Source organism: Coregonus clupeaformis, chromosome 15, assembly GCF_020615455.1.
Source record: "Coregonus clupeaformis isolate EN_2021a chromosome 15, ASM2061545v1, whole genome shotgun sequence".
NCBI classification, from domain to species: Eukaryota; Metazoa; Chordata; class Actinopteri; order Salmoniformes; family Salmonidae; genus Coregonus; species Coregonus clupeaformis.
Genome location: NC_059206.1, coordinates 48,578,951 through 48,606,100, shown reverse-complemented (window position 1 = coordinate 48,606,100; position 27,150 = coordinate 48,578,951). Strand labels below are relative to the sequence as shown.

At 42.9% G+C, this 27,150-nt stretch overlaps 1 protein-coding gene and 1 long non-coding RNA gene across 2 annotated transcripts; one reads left to right on the top strand and one right to left on the bottom strand.

Moving 5' to 3' along the window:
• Positions 1-403: 403 nt before the first annotated feature.
• LOC121582817 lies at positions 404-2,803 on the top strand. Its single transcript, XR_006003408.1, has 3 exons — positions 404-1,063; positions 2,215-2,360; positions 2,508-2,803. It is a non-coding gene; the product is annotated as an uncharacterized LOC121582817 (long non-coding RNA).
• A 2,747-nt stretch (positions 2,804-5,550) lies between these two features.
• Positions 5,551-26,832, bottom strand: LOC121582816 (thrombospondin-4-B). The gene is made up of 22 exons (XM_041898934.2): positions 26,545-26,832; positions 19,742-19,939; positions 19,067-19,314; positions 18,056-18,155; positions 14,626-14,708; positions 14,479-14,530; positions 14,080-14,231; positions 13,840-13,977; positions 13,469-13,546; positions 13,034-13,186; positions 12,701-12,805; positions 11,784-11,891; positions 11,526-11,685; positions 10,687-10,805; positions 10,493-10,545; positions 9,062-9,255; positions 8,363-8,541; positions 8,217-8,265; positions 7,920-8,116; positions 7,591-7,763; positions 6,639-6,778; positions 5,551-6,427 (listed from the first exon to the last, which is right to left on the bottom strand). Exons 1-22 carry the CDS (start codon positions 26,621-26,623, stop codon positions 6,366-6,368), a joined length of 2,820 nt encoding a protein of 939 aa, XP_041754868.1. The 5' UTR covers positions 26,624-26,832; the 3' UTR covers positions 5,551-6,365.
• Between the last annotated feature and the right edge of the window lie 318 nt (positions 26,833-27,150).

The following is a 27,150-nucleotide window of genomic DNA, read 5'->3' as shown; positions in this document are numbered from 1 at the left end:
CAACAGCACCATCTGGGGTAGTAGCACCATTGTGTACCATCATGTAGCCGGATGACAGCTAGCTTCTGTTCTCCTCTGGCTTCATTGACTTCAATACAAAACCAACGAGGCTTGTAGGCCTCACCCCCTTCCATAGACATACATGGTAATTATGATCACTTCCGGAGGACATCCTCCAACCAATCAAAGCTTTTGCAGTATGAACTGACATGTTGTCCATCCAATCATAGAATTAGGATCAGAGCACGAACCTAGTGTGTTGTATTGGAATTGTGCCACAGAGCATTATGGGGGTTCTATGTGTTGAGAATCTTGGTGACATTGTTGGATAGAGATTAAGAGTGAAGAGTGATAGTTCGTTTTTTTCAAATTACAGGAGACATATTATAAATTGTTTTCTTGGTTTTAGAAATTTATTTTTGTGTCCAGTTAGCAAGGCACATTTAAATAAATTGCACTAACTTCAGTAGCTAGCAAGCTACCAGCTCGAGTCTGCAGTTTTCTCCGCCAGAATGGCCAACGCTGCCGAAAATGATATGGACTTTTTGTTGAAGAACCCCTTTCATTCTCTGGGGTACACGGAAAACGTGCGAATTAAAAGCGAGGGTCGACCTCTGCCTGAGATCAGTTTCATGAAGAAGGATGAAAAGGTGAGGACGTTCAATACTAACTGGTATCAAAAGTATAGCTGGTTAACAGGGAGCCTTTCATCAAGCCGCCTGTATTGCTGGCCTTGCCTGCTTTTTGGAAAGTATGAGCCTTGGGCGAAAGAGGGGTACAGTGACCTGAAGAACATCGACCGTTCAGCTAAACGGCAAAACAAAAGCAGTGAGCATATAAATGCCCACATCAGAGTCAAGCTTCTGGGGAAAAGAACATCGATTATGACGAAGGTCTGCGTATTCAAACTGCGCAGCATAACGAGAAAGTAAGAAGAAACAGGGATGTTCTCAAGCGGCTTATCAACACCACTGCGTTTTTGAGCATGCAAGAATTTGCTTTTAGAGGACAAGATGAGAGGGAAAGTTCCGCCAACAAGGGCAGCTACAGGGAGCTTGCAGAGGTAATTGCACGTTACGATGCTTTACTTGCTGAACATATTGCATTTTCGACTGTCTTTTCTGGGATGTCGAAAACAATTCCGAATGATTTGATAGCTTCCATCGCATCATCCATTAAAAGTAGATTACCATTAAAAATTAGATTAATTAGTAGGCTCTCCACTTTCCTCCGGTATTTATTTAGTAAAGATGATAACACATAATCACTTCGGACAGACACAAGCAAAAACTCATGACATAAATGTTGCAGCATTAGAAATCAGACATGCTGTATAGGATGAAAACGAGTCAATTTTTCAGTCTGATCAACTGTAGGCTACTAATAAGAGCAGCTGCATACAGCCTATGCGCCCAGTCCATCTGGTCATGGTAAACTAATTGGTAACGTTATGTATTTGTAGTCCATTTGTGTGTCAGGAGAAAATGTGAATGTGATCAAATGTTGTTTATATTCAACATTGGGCTGGCTAGGCTGCCTATACGTTTTTAATCCAAAATTATTAACTGGAATTGTTCAATCAACAGTGATGAAAGATGTGGGTACATTTTTTATAAGGCCTACAGTTGCATAGGCCTGTGTGATGCAAACATGCATAAAGCAAGCTCAGCCCTGTGAGTTCTATTGTCTTATCAGTTGTTGTCTATGTGTCCGGGTAGAGGAAATCCCCCTCCTAATCTAGTTTAAATATAATTTATATGAACAAAAATAAAGTAGCTGCATTTTGACAGGGTTTTCATTCCCCCCAGGGCCAGGAGTTTTTTTTAAACCATGTGACCTGATTAGGAAAAACTGGGCCCATCAAAGCCCATATAAAACCTTTTTACAACTGATTAATCACTGTCATAACTTATAGGGTCCAGAGTTTTCCTAGTTAGGATAACATATAAGGAAAAACTCCAGGCCCCAGGAGGTATAAATTGCCCCACCGCTCTGCTTGCAGTTGTCAGTTATCGTCAGGTATGTGGATGATCAGGGCTTTATTCAGGAACGTTTCTTGGGCTACTTTGACGTGTCAAGTGGGCGAGAAATGCGCCGTCTGTGTTTGACTTCATGAATTTTGAGATGTCTGAGTTTAACTTCATAGAGAAACTCGTTGTCCAAACCTACGATGGCACAGCTGTAATAGAATGTATCTGCTATTTGTATTTACAGTTAAGTCCCCTCCTGTTCCCTGATTTTAAGAGGTGATGACTACTCCACTCCACTACCATTGTCAACTTTCTCCTGAATTGAACTGAAGCCACGTCTCATGTGTCCGCTCATCCACTGGCACGTTGAATGTTTCCCCTCCAAGCACTGTGAGTACCCCTATCAATTTTCTCTCATTACTGTATGTAGAGTCAATCACATACACAATCACATTATTACACATCAATGATTTTACTCCTTGCTTGGACTAACTCATTCTTAGTTCTTTTGTCTGTGTTGTGTTATTGTCTTCCTAGTCAAATCCTGTCCTGCACTGGTCAAGCCTCTGAACACCTCAACTCATGCCTCATACCCTCATTCAATCACTGCTGTGATCCCTTTCCATCACTGTGTAGGTAGCCCTCCCATTCCCCATAATATTGTACTATAAATGTCTTTATTAAATGCTTTAGGTTAAAATAATTAGTCTTTGAAGATTTTTGAAACACACTCGTCTCCGTGCGTTCCGCGCCTATACCGTGGGTCTCCCATCCTCCTCAATTTTTCAAGTCACCAGCCTCCACTGGTCATACCCAAGAAGACTCAAGGCTGTAATTGCTACCAAAGGTGCTTCAACAAAGTACTGAGTAAAGGGTCTGAATACTTATGTAAATTTGATATTTAAGTTTTTTATTTTTATAAATTTGCAAGATTTTATAAAAACCTATTTTTGCTTTGTCATTATGGGGTATTGTGTGTAGATTGATGAGATTTATTTTATTTTATTTTTAATCAATTTTAGAATAAGGCTGTAACATAACAAAGTGAAGGGGTCTGAATACTTTCTGAATGCATTGTATACATTTTGTAATATTTATGGAATAAAGATGACTGCCAAGTGATCCTGAGAGACACTGACCAAAAATATTGATTTGTTTTCTTTATTTACTTACCCCAGATACAGCATTAGCATCGCTGCTTGAGAAACAGTTGGAGTAGTATGGCCTATGGCAGGATGCTTAAAAAAACATGGCCAGATCCTCTTAATCACTTCAAACCAATTGGTATAGCACCCAAAATACAGTATCATAACATATTGCGTATATAAATTATTGGAGGATATTATAGGAATTCTGGTATTTATATACAATTTTCAGTATAATAACTTTGATTGGAGAATACACACCAATACAGCACTATGTGTACATTTAGAGGGTAGCTGTTTCTGTATTACAGTTCTCCCACTGACAGATTTTTATGAGCTGTTTATACAGAACCTAAGCATATATCTAGGGTAATTTAGATTGTGTACATGGTCATACCTAGTTTTAACCATAGGCAAGTACATAAGGTGCTCCATTTCTGCAGGTGTCTATCAAGATCTCGCCAATAAGTCCCCCTCCACCCTCTGATATGTATAATTTAATATTATTTCTACAGAGAAACCTGGATTCAAATAGATCATTCTTTAGATTTGCCCTACAAAAGCGTCTAAAAGGGTTCGGCAGCTGTCGCCATAGGAGAACCCTTTTCTGGTTCCTGGTAGAACTATTTTGGGTTCCATGTAGAACCCTCTGTGGAACAGGCTCTACATTTACATTTACGTCATTTAGCAGACGCTCTAATCCAGAGCGACTTACAGTTAGTGAGTGCATACATTATTTTTTGTTTGTTATTAATATTATTATTATTTTTATTTTTTCATACTCCCCAGGAAAATTGAACCCACAACCCTGGCGTTGCAAATGCCATGCTCTACCAACTGAGCTACATCCCCTGCCAGCCATTCCCTCCCCTACCCTAGACGACGCTGGGCCAATTGTGCGCTGCCCCATGGGTCTCCCGGTCGCGGCCGGCTACGACAGAGCCTGGATTCGAACCAGGATCTCTAGTGGCACAGCTAGCACTGCGATGCAGTGCCTTAGACCACTGCGCCACTCGGGAGGCCAAAAGGGTTCTACCTGGAACCAAAAGGGGTTATTCAAAGTGAAGACAGCCGAATAACCTTTTTTTTCTAAGTGTAGAATAACGACTTTTTTGTATTATTATTTTTTTAGTCATTTAGCAGACGCTCTTATCCAGAGCGACTTACATGAGCAATTAGGGTTAAGTGCCTTGCTCAAGGGCACATCGACAGATCTTTCACCTAGTCGGCTCGGGGATTAGAACCAGCGACCTTTCGGTTACTGGCACAACGCTCTTAACCACTAAGCTACCTGCCGCTTTTTGGAGAATACACTCCAATACAGCTCTGTGTGTAGATTTAGAGTGTATCTGAGTTCTGTATTGCAGTTCTATCAGGTATTTATACCATTGGCAAATTTTGCTATGCACAAAAATAAGGTAATTTGGCTTTGTACACAGTCATACCATACTTGGTACAATCTTAGGCGAGTACATCGGGAGCTATATCTCTGCAGATTATCTGTCTATCTGGTCAAAATCACTGATACAGGTCCCCCTCCACCCTCTGATGGTATGGATAACTTATTGTTATGTCTCCAGAGAAACCTAGATTCAAATAAAGGACCTGTTTATTATATTACTATGGGCAGAATTAGGTTTTTTGGTCTGGGGAGAAAAAATGACCTCAAAGGACTATATATATATTTTTTAAACAATTTAGATTTGTTAAGAACAAGTTGATTGACAGACATTTTTCTATTTTTTTTATTGAACAAATCTTCTTTGGGCTATGATTAAAAAAATATGCCGCTGGGGTCAAAATGACCCCAGTCGGTAGCTTGTCACACGCTGATCTGTTTCACCTGTCTTGTGCTTGTCTCCACCCCCACCAGGTGTCTCCTATTTTTCCCCATTATCCCCTGTGTATTTATACCTGCGTTTTCTGTTTGTCTGTTGCCAGTTCGTCTTGTTTTGTCAGGTCTTACCAGCGTGTTTCCCGTTTCTCCAGTTCTCAAGTTCTTGTTTTCTAGTCTTCCCGGTCCGACCTTTCTGACTGCCCTGAGCCTGCCTGCCGTTCTGTCCCTTTTTGACTCTGCCTTGGATTACGAACCTCTGCCTGCCCTCAACCTGCCCCTTTGTTATAATAAATATTCGGAGAACTGAACCATCCGCCTCCTGTGTCTGCATCTGGGTCATATCTTGAGTCGTGATATAGCTTGAGGGTTAAGCCTGCTAGTTTTAAAAATAATAAGCAGACTTCATGGATGCCCGTGCCACATGGTCACCCCCAATAATACTAGGTTAACAGGTCAATAGTCTCGTTTCCTCACTTCTATATAAATATACAACGTGGTAAAATTATTTCAACCACATGAACTGAGAGATTGGCTGATGAAATTCTTGAGAAACAAATGGACTCTGTTCTTACAATAAGGCAAGACAAAAAAAAAAAAATACAATATCTCAACATTTTTATGTGAAATTCTCTAGTCGATAACCTTACAATTATAAAATAATCAACATGAATTTCAAACATATAAACACCTATGTCTAAGACTGAAACAAGACAGAGGAGTATTGATTTGGGAATCATTTTAGAATGTAAAGCATTGCTTTCCATTGGCCTCAAGAGAGCTGCGTCAAGGAGCCGTGATAAGCACTGATAACCAAACTCTTGGTTAAGACTAGGCCTCGGGTGAGGATTGAGGTCAGAGTTACAAGACAGTTAGCCTGGTCCCAGATCTATTGGTGTTGTCTTTCCAAAATGGCAAGATGGCACAAACAGATCTGGGACCAGGGTACAAGAAAATGGAATATGCTCAGGCATGGCCAAGTCCCCATGGTCTGACTCCTCTCTTGTGTTCCCTCTCATGTCCATGTCGTGTGAAGACATTGTGCAGAGTGTGGGGCTGGTATATCACACTGGGAATAAATTCTCTGACAGGGAAGGAAGTTTATATCGATGGCTGATAATTCTGTATGTGGATGATAACGCAAAATGAGCTCAAAGAATAGAGGAAATCTAAAGTTTGAATTGTAATATGCATGAAATGTCAAATCTATAATTCTATTTGACACTAGTAGTCATTTAGAGCACAACACTGACTATAATACTCAGGAAGACAAGTTTTTTTTGGGGGGGGGGGGCATAGACATGGAAACAGACAACATACAGTACATACAGTATTGCCACTGTGTACACACACATACACCACATACATTCCAAACACGTGGCGAAACGGTCTTTCTTTCAGTCTCTCTCTGTAGGATTAGAGACTGTCGTTGACGCCGTGCTGCCTGCTGAACTCCTGGAAGTCCTCAGGGATGGTGTCTGTATAGGTTAGAGGTTAAGAGTCAGGGTCAATTTCAACTGAGGGTCAGTTAAATCAAGGATGCCAATGTGGTTGATGAAGGCTCACAAATGTGACACATTTTAGTTTAAAAAAAGTGTGTGAGTAAAGTCATAAATGTAGAAATAATCTCAGTAAAGACAAAAGAGCATCTCAAATTACCAGTTTCAACTCGCCTGTTATAGTACTTACCATTGCAACGGTACTTTAGGTTGGACCAGATTATGTTTTCCTGAGAGAAACAGAACACGCCCAGTCGCCCTCCTCTCATGGTGGTGTCAATGGTCACACCTGAGTCAGCCACCAGCTCTGTCCCCTCATAGAAACGGGCCCTGTCCAAAAACCCAACAGACATTAGCCATTGTTGTTAGAAAACTAGAGTATCATTGTGTATTACGCGGAGAGATAACATCACATCTCTCTCTCTCTCTCTCTCTCTCTCTCTCTCTCTCTCTCTCTCAATTTCAATTTAAGGGCTTTATTGGCATGGGAAACGTGTGTTAACATTGCCAAAGCAAGTGAAGTAGATAGTAAACAAAAGTGAAATAAACAATAAATATTAACAGTAAACATTACACTCAGAAGTTTCAAAAGAATAAAGACATTTCAAATGTCATATTATGTATATATACAGTGTTGTAACAATGTGCAAATAGTTAAAGTACAAATGGGAAAATAAATAAACATAAATATGGGTTGTATTTACAATGGTGTTTGTTCTTCACTGGTTGCCCTTTTCTTGTGGCAACAGGTCACAAATCTTGCAGCTGTGATGGCAAACTGTGGTTTTTCACCCAGTAGTTAAGGGAGTTTATCAAAATTGGGTTTGTTTTCGAATTCTTTGTGGATCGCTGTAATCTGAGGGAAATATGTGTCTCTAATATGGTCATACATTTGGCAGGAGGTTAGGAAGTGCAGCTCAGTTTCCACCTCATTTTGTGGGCAGTGTGCACATAGCCTGTCTTCTCTTGAGAGCCAGGTCTGCCTACGGCGGCCTTTCTCAATAGCAAGGCTATGCTCACTGAGTCTGTACATAGTCAAAGCTTTCCTTAAGTTTGTTCTCTCTCTCTCTCTCTCTCTATCTCTCTCTCTCTCTCTCTCTCTCTCAGCAGCCGTCCTGTGTGCATCATATCAGCTGTCTCACCTGATGTATCCGACCTGGGGCCGGTGCTGCAGGTACCAGCGGTAGGAAACCTTGTCCTTCCAGCCCACGTTCCTGGGGTCCTTCCACAACAGACGCACCTGGTCATTGGTGTCCCCCGTGTGCCAAAGGGAGTTCCTCAGGTGCTCACCTGGACCCGATTTAGACTTCACAGCCTGGGGATGGGGAGGGAGAGAGAGATGGAGAGAGGAAATTGCGAGGGAGAGAAGGTAAGAAGTAAATACAAAAAGACAAAGACTGATTTGATTGTACAATTCAACACACATGCACACACACACACATACACACACAGAACCCCCCCACACACACACCTTGAGCTGGATGCCAGGCTCGGCCACTGCTCTGAAGGGTGTGGCCTGCCAGTAGGTCTGCTCAGTCTGTTTCCACATGACCACGTAGAAGGAGGAGGAGTCCTGGTAGCCAAAGATGAAGCCTGCATAGTCATCGTCAGTCACTGTGTTTACATGGAACGTCCCCTCAAAGTCCACCCCACTGAACGCAGTGTAACCTAGGGAACAAAACAAAGAAGTTAAGATGAAATAGGAGACAACTTGATATAATACGATATGATATATGATACTTGATAATGATTTGGAAGTCTTTCTTACCCACAGCAAGTCCAGGGTCACTGTTCATGGTCTGCACAATCTCCATTCCCTGTTTGAGAGATAAAATGTCAGTCATGTTGTCAAATCAAAGTATTTTAACATATTGAGCGTATTATTTGCAGTAGTCCTGTAAATGGCCATCTGACCTGATTGAGGACCACCCAGTTGGGGTCAATCTGGGCATCACCCTCGGGGTCCAGCACCACCGTCTGATAGGCTCTGAAGTCTGTCAGAGTGATCTCAGCGTTCTCTGGACAGTTGTCTATTCTGTCAATCACCTTGTCCTGGTCAAAGTCTGACTCACACACATCCCCAACACCATCATCTGGGAGGAGAGAATACACAAAAGCTTAGAAATGATGGCCAATAAGGTTCTAAGCATAGGCAATACATTAGTAAAGCAGAGAGTTTAAGGTTGGTTTGTTGGTTGATTGGTTGGTTGAAGATCAATGGTCAATGGTGACTGAGTATACGTTGTTTGAAGTACAGTATTAGATCAATTCAGCTACAGTTCTTTTGCAGGTGTCAAAGCTGAATGTGATGGAAAACCTTGTCAGTCCATAGGTGCTTCACTTCCTCATGTTTTACTTTCAGTAAAAAATGTGTAGTCTCATACTGTATTTGTAGTCAACTCTTCTATTGTTGTCACGCCATTTACAGCATGTTTGGCAGGACACAAACTTACACAGAGAAGAGTTGGACAAAGCCCAAACAGACTGAAACACCATGCTATAGCTTTTAGGTGATAACTCAATAATTAATTCAGATTTAGAAAAGCATTATTTCCCGTTGCTGGGCAATTTGGTTGCAGCAGTAAAGCAAATTAAAAAGTGTGAAAGACTGACTGTTCTCATCCAGCTGGTCGGGGTTGGCCACCAGTCTGCAGTTGTCGGGTCCCGGTGGCAGGAAGTCAGGGATGCTGTCATTGTCATCGTCATCGTCACACTCATCCCCCAGGCCGTCTTTGTCTGTGTCCAGCTGGGAGCTGTTGATCACGTTGGGACAGTTGTCTTTGGTGTCCTGGTGACCGTCACCATCACTACAGACCAGGCAGTTGATGCACAAGGAGGAGGGACAGAAAAGATAGGGTAAGGTCTTTCTCTCAAATTTTGTAAACCTTTTTTTAATTTTTACATCCCTGTTAGTGAGAATGTATCCTTTGCCAAGATAATCCATCCACCTGACAGGTGTGGCATATCAAGAAGCTGATTAAACAGCATGATCATTACGCAGGTGCACCTTTGTTTTGGGGACAATAAAAGGCCACTCTAAAATGTGCGGTTTTGTCACACAACACAATGCCACAGATGTCTCAAGTTTTGATGGAGTGTGCAATTGGCATGCTGACTGCAGGAATGTCCATCAGAGATGTTGCCAGATAATTGAATGTTCATTTCTCTACCATAAGCTGCCTCCAACGTTGTTTTAGAGAATTTGGCGGTATGTCCAACCGGCCTCACAACCGCAGACCACGTGTATGGCGTTGTGTGGGCGAGCGGTTTGCTGATGTCAACGTTGTGAACAGAGTGCCCCATGGTGGCTGTGGAGTTATGGTATGGGCAGGCGTAAGCTACGGACAACGAATATCATTGTATTTTATCGATGGCAATTTGAATGCACAGAGGTACCGTGACGAGATCCTGAGGCCCATTGTCGTTCCATTCATCCGCCGCTATCACTTCATGTTTCAGCATGATAATGCACGGCCCTATGTCGCAAGGATCTGTACACAATTCCTGGAAACTGAAAATGCTCTGGATTGATGTGTACGACAGTGTGTTCCATTTCCCGCCAATATCCACTAACTTCACACAGCCATTGAAGAGGAGTGGGACAACATTCCACAGGCCACAATCAACAGCCTGATCAACTCTATGCGAAGGAGATGTGTCGCGCTGCATGAGGCAAATGGTGGTCACACCAGATACTGACTGGTTTTCTGATCCATGCCCCTACCTTCTTTTTTAAGGTGTCTGTGACCAACAGATGCTTATTTGTATTCCCAGTCATGTGAAATCCATAGATTAGGGCCTAATGAATTTATTTCCACTGACTGATTTCCTTATATGAACTGTAATATCTTTGAAATTGTTGCATGTTGCGTTTATATTTTTGTTCAGGGTGTATATATATACTGTAGTTGAATATTAATCAGAATAAAGGGATGAATTGACTACTGCAATCATGTATTGACTAAATCAATTAAATCATGAAGTGGATATTTTAAGATAATACTTTTTCTCACGTCAGATACTTTAAAATATGTTTTATTTTACCTGTCTTGGTTTGTGTCACAAGAATCCCCAACCAGGTCATCATCGATGTCGGACTGAAATCAGAGCACAGATTTGTTAAAACACTTTTTGACCACTCACAGGGGACGACAGCTCAGTTGCTCCATATTCCAGTATATATCTGTAAACTGAACAGGTCTCAGAGCCCCAATGGAGGCCTGTGGAGGCAGTCTGACCTGGTTAGGATTAGGAATATCGGGGCAGCTGTCACAGGCGTCTCCCACTCCGTCTCCATCCCGGTCCAACTGGTCCCGGTTCACCACCCGCTGGCAGTTATCCAGGAAGTTCTTCAAGCCTGGAGACCAATTAAATTACAAAGTTTGAGATTGTAAAGTTATCTGACCAATAGTATCCCACCAGTCTGCAGAAGTGTTAGAGAAATACATAACAGTGCTTAAGGAAAGTAGGCTCTTTCAGGATTACTGCTTTGTGATGTATGCACACCAGGGGTAGCTGTTCTAGATATTTCAAGAACATTTGTGAAATCTCCATGGGATAAAAGTGAGCTGTAATTATGGCCCATGAGAAAATCATAAAGCATGATTTATGTGATTTGAAGGCTTACTCACTGATGTTGAATCAATGCATTATTATTTAAAGCAAACCGCATGTGGTTGATGCTGTTTCCATTGATATGCTGTTTCTAATAGTTCACTAGTTGTGCCACAGGGAGGCGCTGTTGCATTTGTCATCTGAGTGAAGTGTTTGTACAGAAGGCCCTATGTGTGTCATTTCTCATTTCTCTCAGGGAAGCAACAGTACTGTGATCATTGCATGAAGGTCAAGCGGTCTGCAGACAGAGTCTGTAAAAAGAAACCCAGACAGTCATGTACAGTATCAAAGAGTTAGGAGGACAAAGGAATACTGTGTGTATTTTTACTGTGCGTTAGTTTGAGAGGTGATTTTAGTAATGGGGTCAGGGTAGGGTTGGTGTTTGGGGGTTTCTAGACAAACGGCTGTTGGAACAGTCTACTGTGACGGTAGCTAGGTGGTAGTGATGTGTCGCTGTACGTACCGTCTCCATCCATGTCATCATCGCAGGCGTCTCCTTTCCCGTCACTGTCTGTGTCCCTCTGATCGGGGTTCTCCACCATACGACAGTTGTCACAGGCATCACCATGGCTGTCCTTGTCACTGTTCCTCTGGTCCACGTTAGGCTTCAGCCAACAGTTGTCCTGCATGGGAGAGGGGCACAGGGGGATCAGAGAGTTTGAGGGAGAGAGCTGTACTATATGTGTGTATGTGTAAGGTCTACCTGCTCATTAAGTTCTACCTGTTCATTCAGAATACCGTCTCCATCAGCGTCATCGTCACAAGCGTCTCCTTGTCCGTCCTTGTCAGCATCTTCTTGGCCAGAGTTGGGAACGCGCATGCAGTTATCCTGACAACAGACAGATTTATTTCAACACACTGTTATCCCTTTAACAGACACAACATCAAAATAATATGGGGGGAGGGAAAAAGGGAGTGGGAAAGAGGGAGTGAGGAAGGAGGCAGGGGGAAAGAGGGAGTGAGGGAGGAGTCGGGGGGAAAGAGGGAGTGAGAGAGGAGGAGGGGGAAAGAGGGAGTGAGTGAGAGAGGGGGAAAAGGAAGTGAGAGAGGGGGTGAGGGAGTGAGAGGAGGAGGGGGGGAAAGAGGGAGTGAGAGGAGGAGGGGGGAAAGAGGGAGTGAGAGAGGAGGAGGGGGGAAAGAGGGAGTGAGAGGAGGAGGAGGGGGAAAGAGGAGTGAGAGAGGAGGAGGGGGAAAGAGGGAGTAGGAGGAGGGGAAAGAGGGAGTAGGAGGAGGAGGGGAAAAGAGGGAGTGAGAAAGGGGGAAATAGGGAGTGAGAGAGGGAGTAGGAGGGAGTGAGAGAGGAGGACGGGGGAAAGGGAGTGAGCGAGGAGGAGGGGGAAAGAGGGAGTGAGAGAGGAGGAGGGGAAAAGAGGGAGAGGGGGAAAGAGGGAGTGAGAGAGGAGGAAATAGGGAGTGAGAGAGGAGAAAATAGGGAGTGAGAGAGGAGGAAATAGGGAGTGAGAGAGAGGGGAAAGAGGGAGTGGGAGAGTAGGAAATAGGGAGTGAGAGGGGGGAAAGAGGGAGTGAGAGGGAGAGATGGTGATACAGTGAGAGAGAAAGCGAGAGAGACGGGAAGGCACGGAAAGAGAGATCACGTTTATTCCAGGATAGTTGTATTTGTTGTGTTGTCATGGTTACCTTTTTACAGACCATATCCTTGCACTTGAGTTTCTCATCAGGGTATCCATCAATGTCTGTGTCCTTCCCACATAGGTAGCCATTACCAGCCCAGCCAATTCCACACTGACAGGGAAAATAAGAGAAAACACTTGAGGCAGTGTGTGTTTGCGTTTGTGTGTGCATGTGTGTGTAAGGCAGTCAGTAAAAGTCTGGCCTAGTTTTATAGAGTGATGAGTGTGTAATGTGTGTGTGCATTGTTGTGTGTGTGTGTGTGTGTGTGTGTGTGTGCGTGTGTGTGTGAGTGAGAGAGTTCTGTCAATGGAGGCCAGTTTGTGATCCATAGGACCCCACCTGACAGTTGATGGAGCCGTCTCTTTCTTGGATACACTGGGCGTTGACATCACAGGGGTTGGTCAGACTGTTACCACAGCTCCTCTCTGGCTTACAGCCCTTCACCTGGTCCCCTATGTAGCCTGTTTTACAGCCCCCACAGACGTATGAACCCTATAGGGTTAATATAGGGTAACAGGCAATGAGCGACATATATTACATGTAGTACTTGTACTTGTGTCAGATATTTAGCTTGGAATCCTCTTAACATTGTTCCCTTGTCCTATTGTTTAAAATGGAGCGATATTCTATTTGGATTCCAGATACTAGCCTGGTCCCCAGATCTGTTTGTGTTTCAAGCAGTTTCTGTTGTATGATAATGAAGGTCAGGAGTTGGCTGAAGCAACAAACAGATGTGGCGACCACCAGGCTATCAGACAGACACTCAGTCCTTACCGCAGAGTTGTAACAGAGAGAGTCAGCAGTGCACCCTCCGTTGTTGGGTCCTTTGCACTCATCAATGTCATCACAGACCTAAGAGATATACAGTACAAAACCGGACATGAGCATAAAAATACAAATTATGATATATAGCTTGAAAAGGTGTTCCATGATGAGTTATCCTAATAACAATGTCACCGGGTGGGGGTCGATTTCATTTCAATTCATCTTCTTGAATTGACCGAGTTGAAATGGAGGAAGACCGCTTGCTGTCGAAACGTTGGTGAATAAATGATTGCATTAGAGCTACTAGAGCGTGTAGCTTTTCCTTTACTTTAAACAAATTGAAATGGAGACCTTGACTCCAGTTGGTGATGTTGACTGACCTGTTTGTTTGTCTGTGCGTAGACCACTCCCACCCCCTCCACAGCCAGACCAGTGAAGCCCAGAGGACATGCGTCACAGCGAAACCCTGGAGCTGTGTTCACACACTTTACCCCTGCGAAGCAAGGGTTAAACTGACACTAAAGAGAGAGACAGAAGATGCTTGGTTAGTATTTTAGAATGATTACAACCATACAAATACATACAGTAAACAGACACAGACACACACACACACACCCTACCTCATCCACATCATCACAGCTGAAGCCGTCCCCTGTGTATCCATCAGGACAGGGTCCACACTCAACACCCTCCTCCGTCTCAATACACATATCGTCACGGAAACAAACACCAGGGGCACACTTTGGCTTCATGACCTCGCTTCCACCCAGTCCTTCAAAGACACCCAGAGGAAATATATTTTTATGACACATTTTTTCACAATACCAGTGGCTTCTCATGTATTAGTTATGAATGTGTCATAAGCCAACATGCTTCAAATATAACTAGGGCCTAGGGATTTTCCTTGTCAGGTCTCATGGTCAGGAAAAACTCTTGACCCAATCTATAACAACATATGACATGTATACAGAACATTAATAAATCATTTGTAATATAATGGTGGTAGTGGATGTTCTCACCACAAGCCTGGCACTCAGAGATGGTGTTTCTAAGAAAAGATGTCTCTTTGACCTTTAGAAAGCAGCAGAAACATGTTTTTATATGGACTCAGTGGGTCAGGAAGTGCAGTTTAAGAGTTCCCAGAGGAGCTTGACCATTATAGTTACCTGCTGAATAAGGACATCTTTTAGCTCATTTATCACCTGGGTGAGCTCAAGCATTTGATTGGACAGCTGCTTTGTGTTGACCCCTGCATGGGGGAAGAACATGGGTCAAACCAAAAGACTTGAGTTGGGGTTCTTGTTTGAGCTACCCTCAATCTACAGTAACAGGGTTTTGTGTGTGAATTAGACAGTGTGTGTGTGTGTATATATATATATATATATATATATATATATATATATATATATATATATATATATATACAGTACCAGTCAAAAGGATCTTTCTTTATTTTTACTATTTTTTACATTGTAGAATAATAGTGAAGACATCAAAACTATGAAATAACACATGTGGAATCATGTAGTAACCAAAAAAGTTTTATATTTGAGATTCTTCAAATATCCACACTTTGCCTTGATGAGAGCTTTGCACCCTCTTGGCATTCTCTCAACCAGCTTCACCTGGAATGCTTTTCCAACAGTCTTGAAGGAGTTCCCACATATGCTGAGCACTACCATCTCAATTTGGTTGAGGTCGGGGGATTGTGGAGGCCAGGTCATCTGATGCAGCACTCCATCACTCTCCTTCTTGATAAAATAGCCCTTACACAGCCTGGAGGTGTGTTGGGTCATTGTCCTGTTGAAAAACAAATTATAGTCCCACTAAGCCCAAACCAGATGGGATGGCGTATCACTGCAGAATGCTGTGGTAGCCATGCTGGTTAAGTGTGCCTTGAATTCTAAAAAATTCACAGACAGTGTCACCAGCAAAGCACCCCCACACCATAACACCTCCTCCATGCTTTACGATGGGAGCTACTCATGCGGAGATTATCCGTTCACCCACACCGCATCTCACAAAGACACGGCGGTTTGAACCAAAAACCTCAAATTTGGACTCCAGACCAAAGGACAAATTTCCACTGGTCTAATGTCCATTGCTCGTGTTTCTTGGCCCAAGCAGATCTCTTGTTATTATTGGTGTCCTTTAGTAGTGGTTTCTTTGCAGCAATTCGACCATGAAGGCCTGATTCACACAGTCCCATCTGAACAGTTGATGCTGAAATGTGTCTGTTACTTGAACTCTGTGAAGCATTTATTTGGCCTGCAATTTCTGAGGCTTAGTGGGGCTATCATTTGTTTTTCAACAAGACAATGACCCAACACACCTCCAGGCTGTGTAAGTGCTATTTTTCCAAGAAGGAGAGTGATGGAGTACTGCATCAGATGACCTGGCCTCCACAATCCCCCAACCACAATCAAATTGAGATGGTTTGGGATGAGTCGGACCGCAGAGTGAAGGAAAAGCAGCCAACAAGTGCTCAGCATATGTGGGAACTCCTTCAAGACTGTTGGAAAAGCATTCCAGGTGAAGCTTGTTGAGAGAATGTTTAACACTTTTTTGGTTACTACATGATTCCATATGTGTTATTCCATAGTTTTGATGTCTCCACTATTATTCTACAATGTAGATAATAGTAAAAATAAAGAAACATCCTTGAATGAGTGGGTGTTCTAAAACCTTTGAACGGTAGTGTGTGTATGTATGTATATATATATATAGACTGTATATATAGACTGTATATATATATATACTGTATATATATATATACTGTGTATATATTTATACAGTGAGGGAAAAAAGTATTTGATCCCCTGCTGATTTTGTACGTTTGCCCACTGACAAAGAAATGATCAGTCTATAATTTTAATGGTAGGTTTATTTGAACAGTGAGAGACAGAATAACAACAACAAAATCCAGAAAAACGCATGTACAATTTTTTATAAATTGATTTGCATTTTAATGAGGGAAATAAGTATTTGACCCCTCTGCAAACATGACTTAGTACTTGGTGGCAAAACCCTTGTTGGCAATCACAGAGGTCAAATGTTTCTTGTAGTTGGCCACCAGGTTTGCACACATCTCAGGAGGGATTTTGTCCCACTCTTCTTTGCAGATCTTCTCCAAGTCATTAAGTCGAGGCTGACGTTTGGCAACTCGAACCTTCAGCTCCCTCCACAGATTTTCTATGGGATTAAGGTCTGGAGACTGGCTAGGCCACTCCAGGACCTTAATGTGCTTATTCTTGAGCCACTCCTTTGTTGCCTTGGCCGTGTGTTTTGGGTCATAGTCATGCTGGAATACCCATCCACGACCCATTTTCAATGCCCTGGCTGAGGGAAGGAGGTTTCACCCAAGATTTGACGGTACATGGCCCCGTCCATCATCCCTTTGATGTGGTGAAGTTGTCCTGTCCCCTTAGCAGTAAAACACCCCCAAAGCATAATGTTTCCACCTCCATGTTTGACGGTGGGGATGGTGTTCTTGGGGTCATAGGCAGCATTCCTCCTCCTCCAAACACGGCGAGTTGAGTTGATGCCAAAGAGCTCTATTTTGGTCTCATCTGACCACAACACTTTCACCCAGTTCTCCTCTGAATCATTCAGATGTTCATTGGCAAACTTTAGACGGGCATGTATATGTGCTTTCTTGAGCAGGGGGACCTTGCGGGCGCTGCAGGATTTCAGTCCTTCACGGCGTAGTGTGTTACCAATTGTTTTCTTGGTGACTATGGTCCCAGCTGCCTTGAGATCATTGACAAGATCCTCCCGTGTAGTTCTGAGCTGATTCCTCACTGTTCTCATGATCATTGAAACTCCACGAGGTGAGATCTTGCATGGAGCCCCAGGCCGAGGGAGATTGACAGTTATTTTGTGTTTCTTCCATTTGCGAATAATCGCACCAACTGTTGTCACCTTCTCACCAAGCTGCTTGGCGATGGTCTTGTAGCCCATTCCAGCCTTGTGTAGGTCTACAATCTTGTCCCTGACATCCTTGGAGAGCTCTTTGGTCTTGGCCATGGTGGAGAGTTTGGAATCTGATTGATTGATTGCTTCTGTGGACAGGTGTCTTTTATACAGGTAACAAGCTGAGATTAGGAGCACTCCCTTTAAGAGTGTGCTCCTAATCTCAGCTCGTTACCTGTATAAAAGACACCTGCGAGCCAGAAATCTTTCTGATTGAGAGGGGGTTAAATACTTATTTCTCTCATTAAAATGCAAATCAATTTATAACATTTTTGACATGCGTTTTTCTGGATTTTGTTGTTGTTATTCTGTCTCTCACTGTTCAAATAAACCTACCATTAAAATTATAGACTGATAATTTCTTTGTCAGTGGGCAAACGTACAAAATCAGCAGAGGATCAAATACTTTTTTCCCTCACTGTATATATATATATATACTGTGTATATATATGAGCATTCTATCACCATTTAGTTGCTTTCATGAAAAGTGGTTGGGTGACGTATAAGAAAAGGCCTTTCCTTAAAACAAATGTGTCTGTGTAAACTAGACAGTAGAGACTAAATTAACAGTTTAGGGAACACACAGGAATAAGAGCTGGTTTGTTTTTTCTCATAAACTCTTACCCAGAGTCTGCACTGAGTCTCCTTGTTGGTGGCAGTTTTGTAGAGCGGCTACGTTCTCGAACGTGTCACCCACCACCAGTTTCAGCTCTTCCAGCTCCTCCTGTTTGTGAAGAAGTCCAATGACAGGGATGCATTAGTTGGAATCAGTGCTGATGGATGGGCTTGATTAGGACAAGGTGGTTGCCAGATTTGTTTTCTGGTTGCCAGATTTGTTCCTGCTGTAGCCAAATCTAAATCGTTGACAAATGCAGAATTTTCGATAATAATATAATAATAATATGCCATTTAGCAGACGCTTTTATCCAAAGTGACTTACAGTCATGTGCGCATACATTTTTACGTATGGGTGGTCCCGGGGATTGAACCCACTACCCTGGCGTTACAAGCGCCATGCTCTACCAATTGAGCTACAGAGGACCACAGGATAGGCAAGGATTTGGCAAGATCTGGCACCAATGCTAGGGTTAGAGTCATTTGAATTGGGAAGGAGGATCTATGAGTAAATAAGTGACATCACATCCGGTGTCCCTGAGTACAAAGGCAACAAAGGTAATGGTTTGGGATGGGTAACGGAAACATCTATGTTTCTATGAGTAAACAAGGCAACAGTAAACATGTTGTTCCCCACGAATGATGAAGCGCCCCCCTTGGGCCTATCAGTGTAATTTTGTAAATTCCAGATCTCTATGGATTTCTATGGCAAGATGCATCATACACCCAAGTTTCCTCAAGATCGGGCCAATCAGTCTAATTTTGTAAATGCTGGATCTCTATGGCAAAATCCAGTAAAAATCGGGTCAGTGGTGTCTGAGATATTGCATGTGACGTTCTTACGTACGAACAGACGGAGACAGATCCATAGTCCCCTTCCCGATTTCATTGGTGAGGGACAATAATGATTGCGTCGCATATGATGTGCTTCATTTGAACAACATCCAATCTGACAATGGTCAAACGTAGTGCACTATATAAGTAATAGGTTGCCATTTGAGACGAATCCCATAACATCACCTCTGCTTTGCCCTGCATGCTCTTCAGCTCCACCACGCCGTAGCCTGCAGGCAGGCCCTGAAACACGGAGGGGAGGTCCCTGACTGTCTCCACCAGTCTGCAGTCCAGGTGTAGCTCCACCCCCCCTGGTCCCTGCTGAATCCCCTTCAGGTGGAAGAGGAGACGGTGGCGCTGACCGTCCGCCAGTGGGATGTTGTTGAAGGTCACAGAGCTCATCCTCCGATCACTCCTCAGGTAACGCAGCATGGCTGGGAGAGAGGGAGTGAGGGAGAGAGGGAGTGAGGGAGAGAGGGAGTGAGGGAGAGAGGGAGTGAGACAAAAATAAGAAGGCCATAGAGTGGAACATTACATGAGATGGAGAGTGAATCACAGCAAATGCGTCAATGAATTGAATACATTAATAATGTAGAAGGAGAAAGGCGAAAGTAATGAAATGGAAAGATAGAGAGAACCTTTTCAATATCACATTTTAAAGAAAAGTGCAATATATTATACATCCCTATCCTCCGAGCCATTGTGCACCTAATTTCTTTGTGGCTGCACTGATGGCCAAATTCGATGTCTTTGAATTAATAATGCGTAAAAGAAACAATATCTTCTATATCTTCAGTGTACAAGTGGATAAACCCCCTCAGTTGGGCATTACATCCCTAGCCTCTCCTTCCTAACAATTACCTCTGTTGAGTTTCCCCAGCACAGTGAACTCAAAGTACTTGCTGTTGTCCCGGGGGTTGTACAGACCGAACACGGTGGTGCCAGTCTTCGGCTGCAGTTTAAAGGTGGTGAGGATGAACGCCTCATTCACCCCCTGCTCCACTAGGCCGCCCTGCAGCAGGTCTGGCAGACAGTCCGGGGAGTTTATGAGATCATAGACTGCAGAGGGAAATAGTTAAGTAAAGTAACAAAGTAAAGTTCAAATTATTCAAACTGTCTGTGGCTCAGTAGAGCGAGAATAAACACACCTATATAGATGGATGGGATGGTTATTGAGCAAGGTGTTTTGGATGTACCGTGGGGAAAGTGCACTTCAATACTTTATAGACTAAACTGGGCTGAAACATCAGCTAGTTTGGCTAGCTGGTGGGAAATGTTAAATTGCCTGCTCTGCAGCAGTATTTCTTCACTTTTTCCTGAGCTAGAGGTTTTGATGTGCTGTGAAGACACTGGTGGTCAAGAGAGAGTACAGATGAAGGATGTTAATTTGATCATTCTTTTGTTGCTGAGAATTTTCCTGCAAATCAGGAAATGCAAACTTGTAGTTTAAAAAGGCTTCTAAAGTTTGTAATTTCCACTTAAAAACGTCAGACTTTATTTGCCCTAACGAATAATTTATCAACCCCTACAAAAAATATCCATTCATTATAATCCACATACAGGGCCGGATTAACAAATCATTACTGGAATTATTTTATTGGAACTCAGTAGGGGTCTCCACTTACTGTGGTTATGTCAGTCACTGACAGTCACTCAATTAGCCATGTCAGCTAACAATTTTTAGATTGGTAAATTAGTCTAGCCAGCTATCTAGACTTGTAAACATGGCCGAATACCGAACAGGCACGCAGGGCAAGTGCCCAGGGGCCCTGACCTCCAGGAGGCCTGACTCCCACTGAGATATCATTAACATAGCATAAGTCATGGCAAAATGTGTAGAATTGCAGGAAATGTACTTTCTGTCATCAAAGTGTTTTGCCCACGAGGTGGGGGGGCCCCCCAACCAAATCTCGCCCTGAATCAGTTACCCAACCAAGACAGGACCCACCAGTTAACCACATGGACCCCCTACCTCCTCTTCTCCACCCATCTGATGATTAGCAGAGCGGGCTCCTGAGTCCTTGGTTGCAGTAAAAAACTTAAATATATACACAGTTGAAGTCGGAAGTTTACATACACCTTAGCCAAATACATTTAAAGTCAGTTTTTCACAATTCCTGACATTTAATCCTAGTAAAAATTCCCTGTCTTAGGTCAGTTAGGATCACCACTTTATTTTAAGAATGTGAAATGTCAGAATAATAGTAGAGAGAATGATTTATTTGAGCTTTTATTTCTTTCATCACATTCCCAGTGGGTCAGAAGTTTACATACACTCAATTAGTATTTGGTAGCATTGCCTTTAAATTGTTTAACTTTGGTCAAACGTTTCGGGTAGCCTTCCACAAGCTTCCCACAATAAGTTGGGTGAATTTTGGCCCATTCCTCCTGACAGAGCTGGTGTAACTGAGTCAGGTTTGTAGGCCTCCTTGCTCGCACACGCTTTTTCAGTTCTGCCCACACATTTTCTATAGGATTGAGGTCAGGGCTTTGTAATGGCCACTCCAATACCTTGATTTTGTTGTCCTTAAGCCATTTTGCCACAACTTTGGAAGTATGCTTGGGGTCATTGTCCATTTGGAAGACCCATTTGCGACCAAGCTTTAACTTCCTGACTGATGTCTTGAGATATTGCTTCAATATATCCACATCATTTTCCTTCCTCATGATGCCATCTATTTTGTGAAGTGCACCAGTCCCTCCTGCAGCAAAGCACCCCTACAGCATGATGCTGCCACCCCCGTGCTTCACGGTTGGGATGGTGTTCTTCGGCTTGCAAGGGACCCCCTTTTTCCTCCAAACATAATGGTGTCATTATGGCCAAACAGTTCTATTTTTGTTTCATCAGACCAGAGGACATTTCTCCAAAAGGTACGATCTTTGTCCCCATGTGCAGTTGCAAACCATAGTCTGGCTTTTTTATGGCGGTTTTGGAGCAGTAGCTTCTTCCTTGCTGAGTGGCCTTTCAGGTTATGTCGATATAGGACTCGTTTTACTGTGGATATAGATACTTTTGTACCTGTTTCCTCCAGCATCTTCACAAGGTCCTTTGCTGTTGTTCTGGGATTGATTTGCACTTTTCGCACCAAAGTACATTCATCTCTAGGAGACAGAACGCGTCTCCTTCCTGAGCGGTATGATGGCTGTGTGGTCCCATGGTGTTTATACTTGCGTACTATTGTTTGTACAGATGAACGTGGTACCTTTAGGCATTTGGAAATTGCTCCCAAGGATGAACCAGACTTGTGGACATCTACAATTGTTTTTCTGAGGTCTTGGCTGATTTCTTTTGATTTTCCCATGATGTCAAACAAAGAGGCACTGAGTTTGAAGGTAGGCCTTGAAATACATCCACAGGTACACCTCCAATTGACTCAAATGATGTCAATTAGCCTATCAGAGGCTTCTAAAGCCATGACATAATTTTCTGGAATTTTCCAAGCTGTTTAAAGGCACAGTCAAGTTAGTGTATGTAAACTTCTGACCCACTGGAATTGTGATACAGTGAATTATAAGTGAAATAATCTATCTGTAAACAATTGTTGGAAAAATTACTTGTGTCATGCACAAAGTAGATATCCTAACCGACTTGCCAAAACTATAGTTTGTTAACAAGAAATTTGTGGAGTGGTTGAAAAACAAGTTTTAATGACTCCAACCTAAGTGTATGTAAACTTCTGACTTCAACTGTGTACTACATATACAATATATAATGTATATATAATATACTGTATACTGCATATATTTCCATTATTTATTTATTTATTTTGCCTCTTGGGCTCTTGGGCCCCCTACGGGCCTGGGCCCAGGGGCTTCAGCACCTGTAAACCCCTGCATTAATCCGGCCCTGTCCACATAATAATTGACATTTTCTGTTGCTGCAGGAGTATTTTCCTGCTGTAGAAAACTGGCTCAAATTAAGATCCTACATCTGTAGGCTAGTTGATGAGGCAGATGAGGCAGAATATGCTGATGATTGCTGAAGTTTTGATGTGCTGAGAACAAGGGCAGACTGGGACCAGAAATCGGCCCTGGCATTTCTAACACACCGGCCCAGTTTTTCCCTTGAGGCACCCACACCAGCCCATTTCTTTCCTCGAGGCCACCACACCGGCCAATTTATTTTTCTCCTTCTGAACCACATTTTTAGTCAGATGATGATCATCTTGCACAAAAACCCAAGTTAAAAATGGACCAGCCGATTTGGCATTTGCCGAATTGCCAAATGGCCAGTCCACCCCTGGCTGAGAAGATACTGGTGGTCAAGAGAGAGTAGGTTGGTTGATGAGGCAGATGAGGCAGAATATGAGGTTTGGGTAAAACATTTGTACTTTTATCAGAATGTATGGTATTTTGATAATTTTTGAGCTAGTAGTTTTGATGTACAGAAGGGATACTTTATGTCAATATACAGTAGACTAGAATTGTCTGGAAGATCAAGATCAGGCTAATTTTGTCTCGGTCCAAATAACCCAGTGGGTCTTTTGCTTGACCACTTTTATAACAAAAATGGCATTAGATAAATATGGATAAACTATAATGTACTCAGTGCTCAGGGAGTGGAATGTAGAAGCCATTGAAGAGTTAAGGCCAAGGTTCCAAGTCTAGTCCAATAAAGTCACTCCGTGACACAGCAAGCCTCAGGAGGATGTGCCTTGAATCCCTCCCCGCCAGTCTGAGACATGAATACACAAGTGCCCTAGCAGATGTCTATAAGGCACACTGTCGTGAGGGCAACAAATTGCTCCCAAATGCTTCCAGAAAATTGCCCTCATATCCCCTGCTCTTCTCACCCAAGATTGCAGAGTGTGATCCCCAGACAAGATCTCGTGTGTTCAGCTTCAGACATCTTTGTTCTTTTCTCTTGCACCCAGTCTTTACTCCGGTTCCCACTGCCTGGCCTCAGTCTGTTCTAGCTCATCGGGGAACAGCACGGGGGCTTTTAAAAGGCGTGTGGTTAAATGTGACTGGAGCCACAAAAACAGGCTGCCTTTTCATGCCGTTTCTTGCGCTCAATTTCACCTTTACAAACACAGACAGACCTGGTTTGTGAAAGGCTTCAGCATCACTATTGTCCCCCTCACCTGTGGAGGGAGGTTAGGCAAACATCGTGACTTGGCCTCAACGTGACTTGGCCTGCAAACTGGGACTGGGGGTGTACCAACAAAACAATCTAAACAAACCCACTCTATTCTCATCCATCTGTTTAGACACACTATACACACACACACACTCACTCCCATCTGTGTTTTAGACTCAGGGCCATGTGTGGGTCAGGATCTCCATGAGAAAGGATCAGATTTCATCCCCAGAGCCACCACTTGTCCTCTCAAGATCTATCAAGACACACAAAACCATGTCCTTCAAATCCACCTAAATCCACCGAAAACAATCTCTTAACCAAGTGAAATAAACTACTGCATAAAGTAAAAACAAGTCACATAAAGTCACGGTTGTTTGTTTAAAAACCTCTTAGATGTAACTAAATGTAATCGAAAAAGTAATCTGTTATAAATTGCTGAGGTGTAGTCACTTTTGACAGTACACAGTAAAAATATGATAAAAATGAAATATTTTATGATGTATTTCATATTCAACAAAACTGTGTGAATAAGGAATGAAAGGACTTATATTTTTTCTAAGTAAAATGACTAACTATACGATTTCACCTAACTTATAACTGTAAAATACACTATATATACAAAAGTATGTGGACACTCCTTCAAATTAGTGGATTTGGCTATTTCAGCCACACCCGTTGCTGACAGGTGTATAAAATTGAGCACACAGCCATGCAATCTCCATAGACATTGGCAGTAGAATGGCCTTACTGGAGAGCTCAGTGATTTTCAACGCGGCACCATCATAGGATGCCACCTTTGCAACAACGTCAAATTTCTGCCCTGCTAGAGCTGCCCAGGTCAACAGTAAGTACTGTTATTGTGAAGTGGAAATGTCTAGGAGCAACAACGGCTCAGCCGCGAAGTGGTAGGCCACACAAGCTCACAGAACAGGACCGCCGAGTGCTGAAGCGCGTAGCGTGTAAAAATCATCTGTCCTCGGTTGCAACACTCACTACCGAGTTTCAAACTGCCTCTGGAAGCAACAGGTGTCCACATACTTTTGGTCATGTAGTCTACATATTTGTATATTTAGTGTTAGAGAAAATGTGCATATTTTCTAAATGTCTCTCTTGATCAAAACATCGGCCCCCATAGCTTGGCTTCCTGAACTCGTTAGGAACTCACCTTTCATCTCATATTAATATTGTCCATCTATGACAAACAGAACGTTTTTGTTTTGTTTTTTTATCTATGAATTAGTTTCGATTACTGGCTATAAATCAATCTCTGAATGTGCTACAGCGAACAACCCACTCTCCTGTTGCATTACGATGTAAGGATTCCAGACATATGTTAGTGGCTGTGACGTAGGGTCCAGCCAGGAGTTGATGGACAGTCGGAAGAGCGAATAAAATGGTAGGAGGGACATCCCAACTTCAATTGGTGTCAGATTTTACATCCTGCTTCACACCGGCAGAAGAGAATCAGGGCTACCACTCAATGCAAGCCATTTCGATCTACACTACCGGTCAAAAGTTTTAGAACATCTACTCATTCAAGGGGTTTTGTTTATTTTTGCTATTTTCTACATTGTAGAATAATAGTGAAGACATCAAAACTATGAAATAACACATATGGAATCATGTAGTAACCAAAAAAGTGTTAAACAAATCTAAATATATGTTATATTTGAGATTCTGTGTGCATGCGTGTCTGGGTGTATATTTGCTCAGACTCCAGTATTGCATACAGACCATTAGTGATTACTCCCATGTGTGTGATTAAGTTGGGACTTTGTTTAAATCAGAGCCAGACTGCAGAGCCCCCCCACACACATACACACACACAGACATACACACGCACAGAGTCACACCTCAGTCATCAGTACACAACATTCTTCTGAAGGATGTCTTTTCAATCTTCTCACCACAAATGCTATAGAGGAATATTTATCATAACAGAGTATCCAATGCCATGTGTAGCCCTTTGTGTATATTGGATTGAGTACGAATGAATATTATATTCTCAATCACAGTGTCTGTTAGATCAATCATTACCTTGGAGCTTCATGGTCCTCTATTGGAATCCTCTGAGGTAGAGGGCTGAGCGATTTATTAGACTGATAGAGGCATTTGAAGATGACATCAGTCTCTCTGTATATCTAATTAAACTGTCTGTCTCTGACTACCGTCAAATTGTAACTTTTAGCTGTAGTATCCTGTAATTACCTCTTCATTTACCTTTTTAATCCCACAGCACCCCCCAAAGGAAAAATAAATATCACCCTTGCCTTTCTTTGCACTAACACTTGGACTTCTCTTGTCTTACTTTGCTGATAGCTACTTTATTGAGGAAAAATGTACTTACTATGACTGTGATATGCGGTTGTCTCACCTAGCTATCTTAAGATGGATGCACTAACTGTAAGTCGCTCTGGATAAGAGTGTCTGCTAAATGACTAAAATGTCAATAAAAAAGCAATAACTTCAAAATACTTTGTTGTGCCATTGCATTGTTTCAATAGACTTTACCGACCACATCAAGATCACATTGGCATCACATTCAGTAATAATAATAAAAATAAATCTCAGCTACACTCACCTGAGCCCTGGGCTCCCACGTCCGAGCACAGGTTTAATATCAGCTGCAAAGCCACGATCAGCGTTGTCCACAGCCCCATTCTTTCCTCTCACTGTCCTCCGACCTGTTTCTCTGGAGTGACTGATCCCTATCGGACAGAGTGGTGCTCGTCCTGTACTGTTGCCTGGTATGTGTGTTTGTAGAGACAGAGGTGAGTCTAAGCTGTCATAGTGAGGCAGGGAACAGCTGCTGTGTGTTGCTGACTGGGGAGGACGGGAGGCTGACTAAGGGGGCGAACAGGGCCAGAGATGGTTTAAGCTTTCCTTAGACGGCCACATGCAGAGAAGGAGTGACCAAGACATCCTCCACCGTATTGGCTGCCATGGATGGATGTTGTGTGTGGGTGGGTGTGTGTGTGAGTTGGGATAGGGTGTGTGTGGGATGTGGTGGTGGTGGTGTGTGTGTGCACATGTATGCATGCAGGGCTTCCTCCATGGTTCAGGAACTCCAGCAAGCCAGGTTAAAAAATGCTTGACTTTTTGATCTGTGCCACCTTTCAGATCAGCAGTCTGACTCCTGGCAGTCAGGAGGCATTTTATTGCCACACACCTCCTCCTCCCAAACACT

Coding starts and splice junctions, on each gene's coding strand:
- LOC121582816 (XM_041898934.2), bottom strand. CDS start 26,623: ATGGGGCTGTGGACAACGCTGATCGTGGCTTTGCAGCTGATATTAAAC. Junction 13,978..14,079: donor GCTGTGATGATGTGGATGAG/GTAGGGTGTGTG, acceptor CTCTCTCTTTAG/TGTCAGTTTAACCCTTGCTT. Junction 12,806..13,033: donor ACGGCTCCATCAACTGTCAG/GTGGGGTCCTAT, acceptor TTTCCCTGTCAG/TGTGGAATTGGCTGGGCTGG.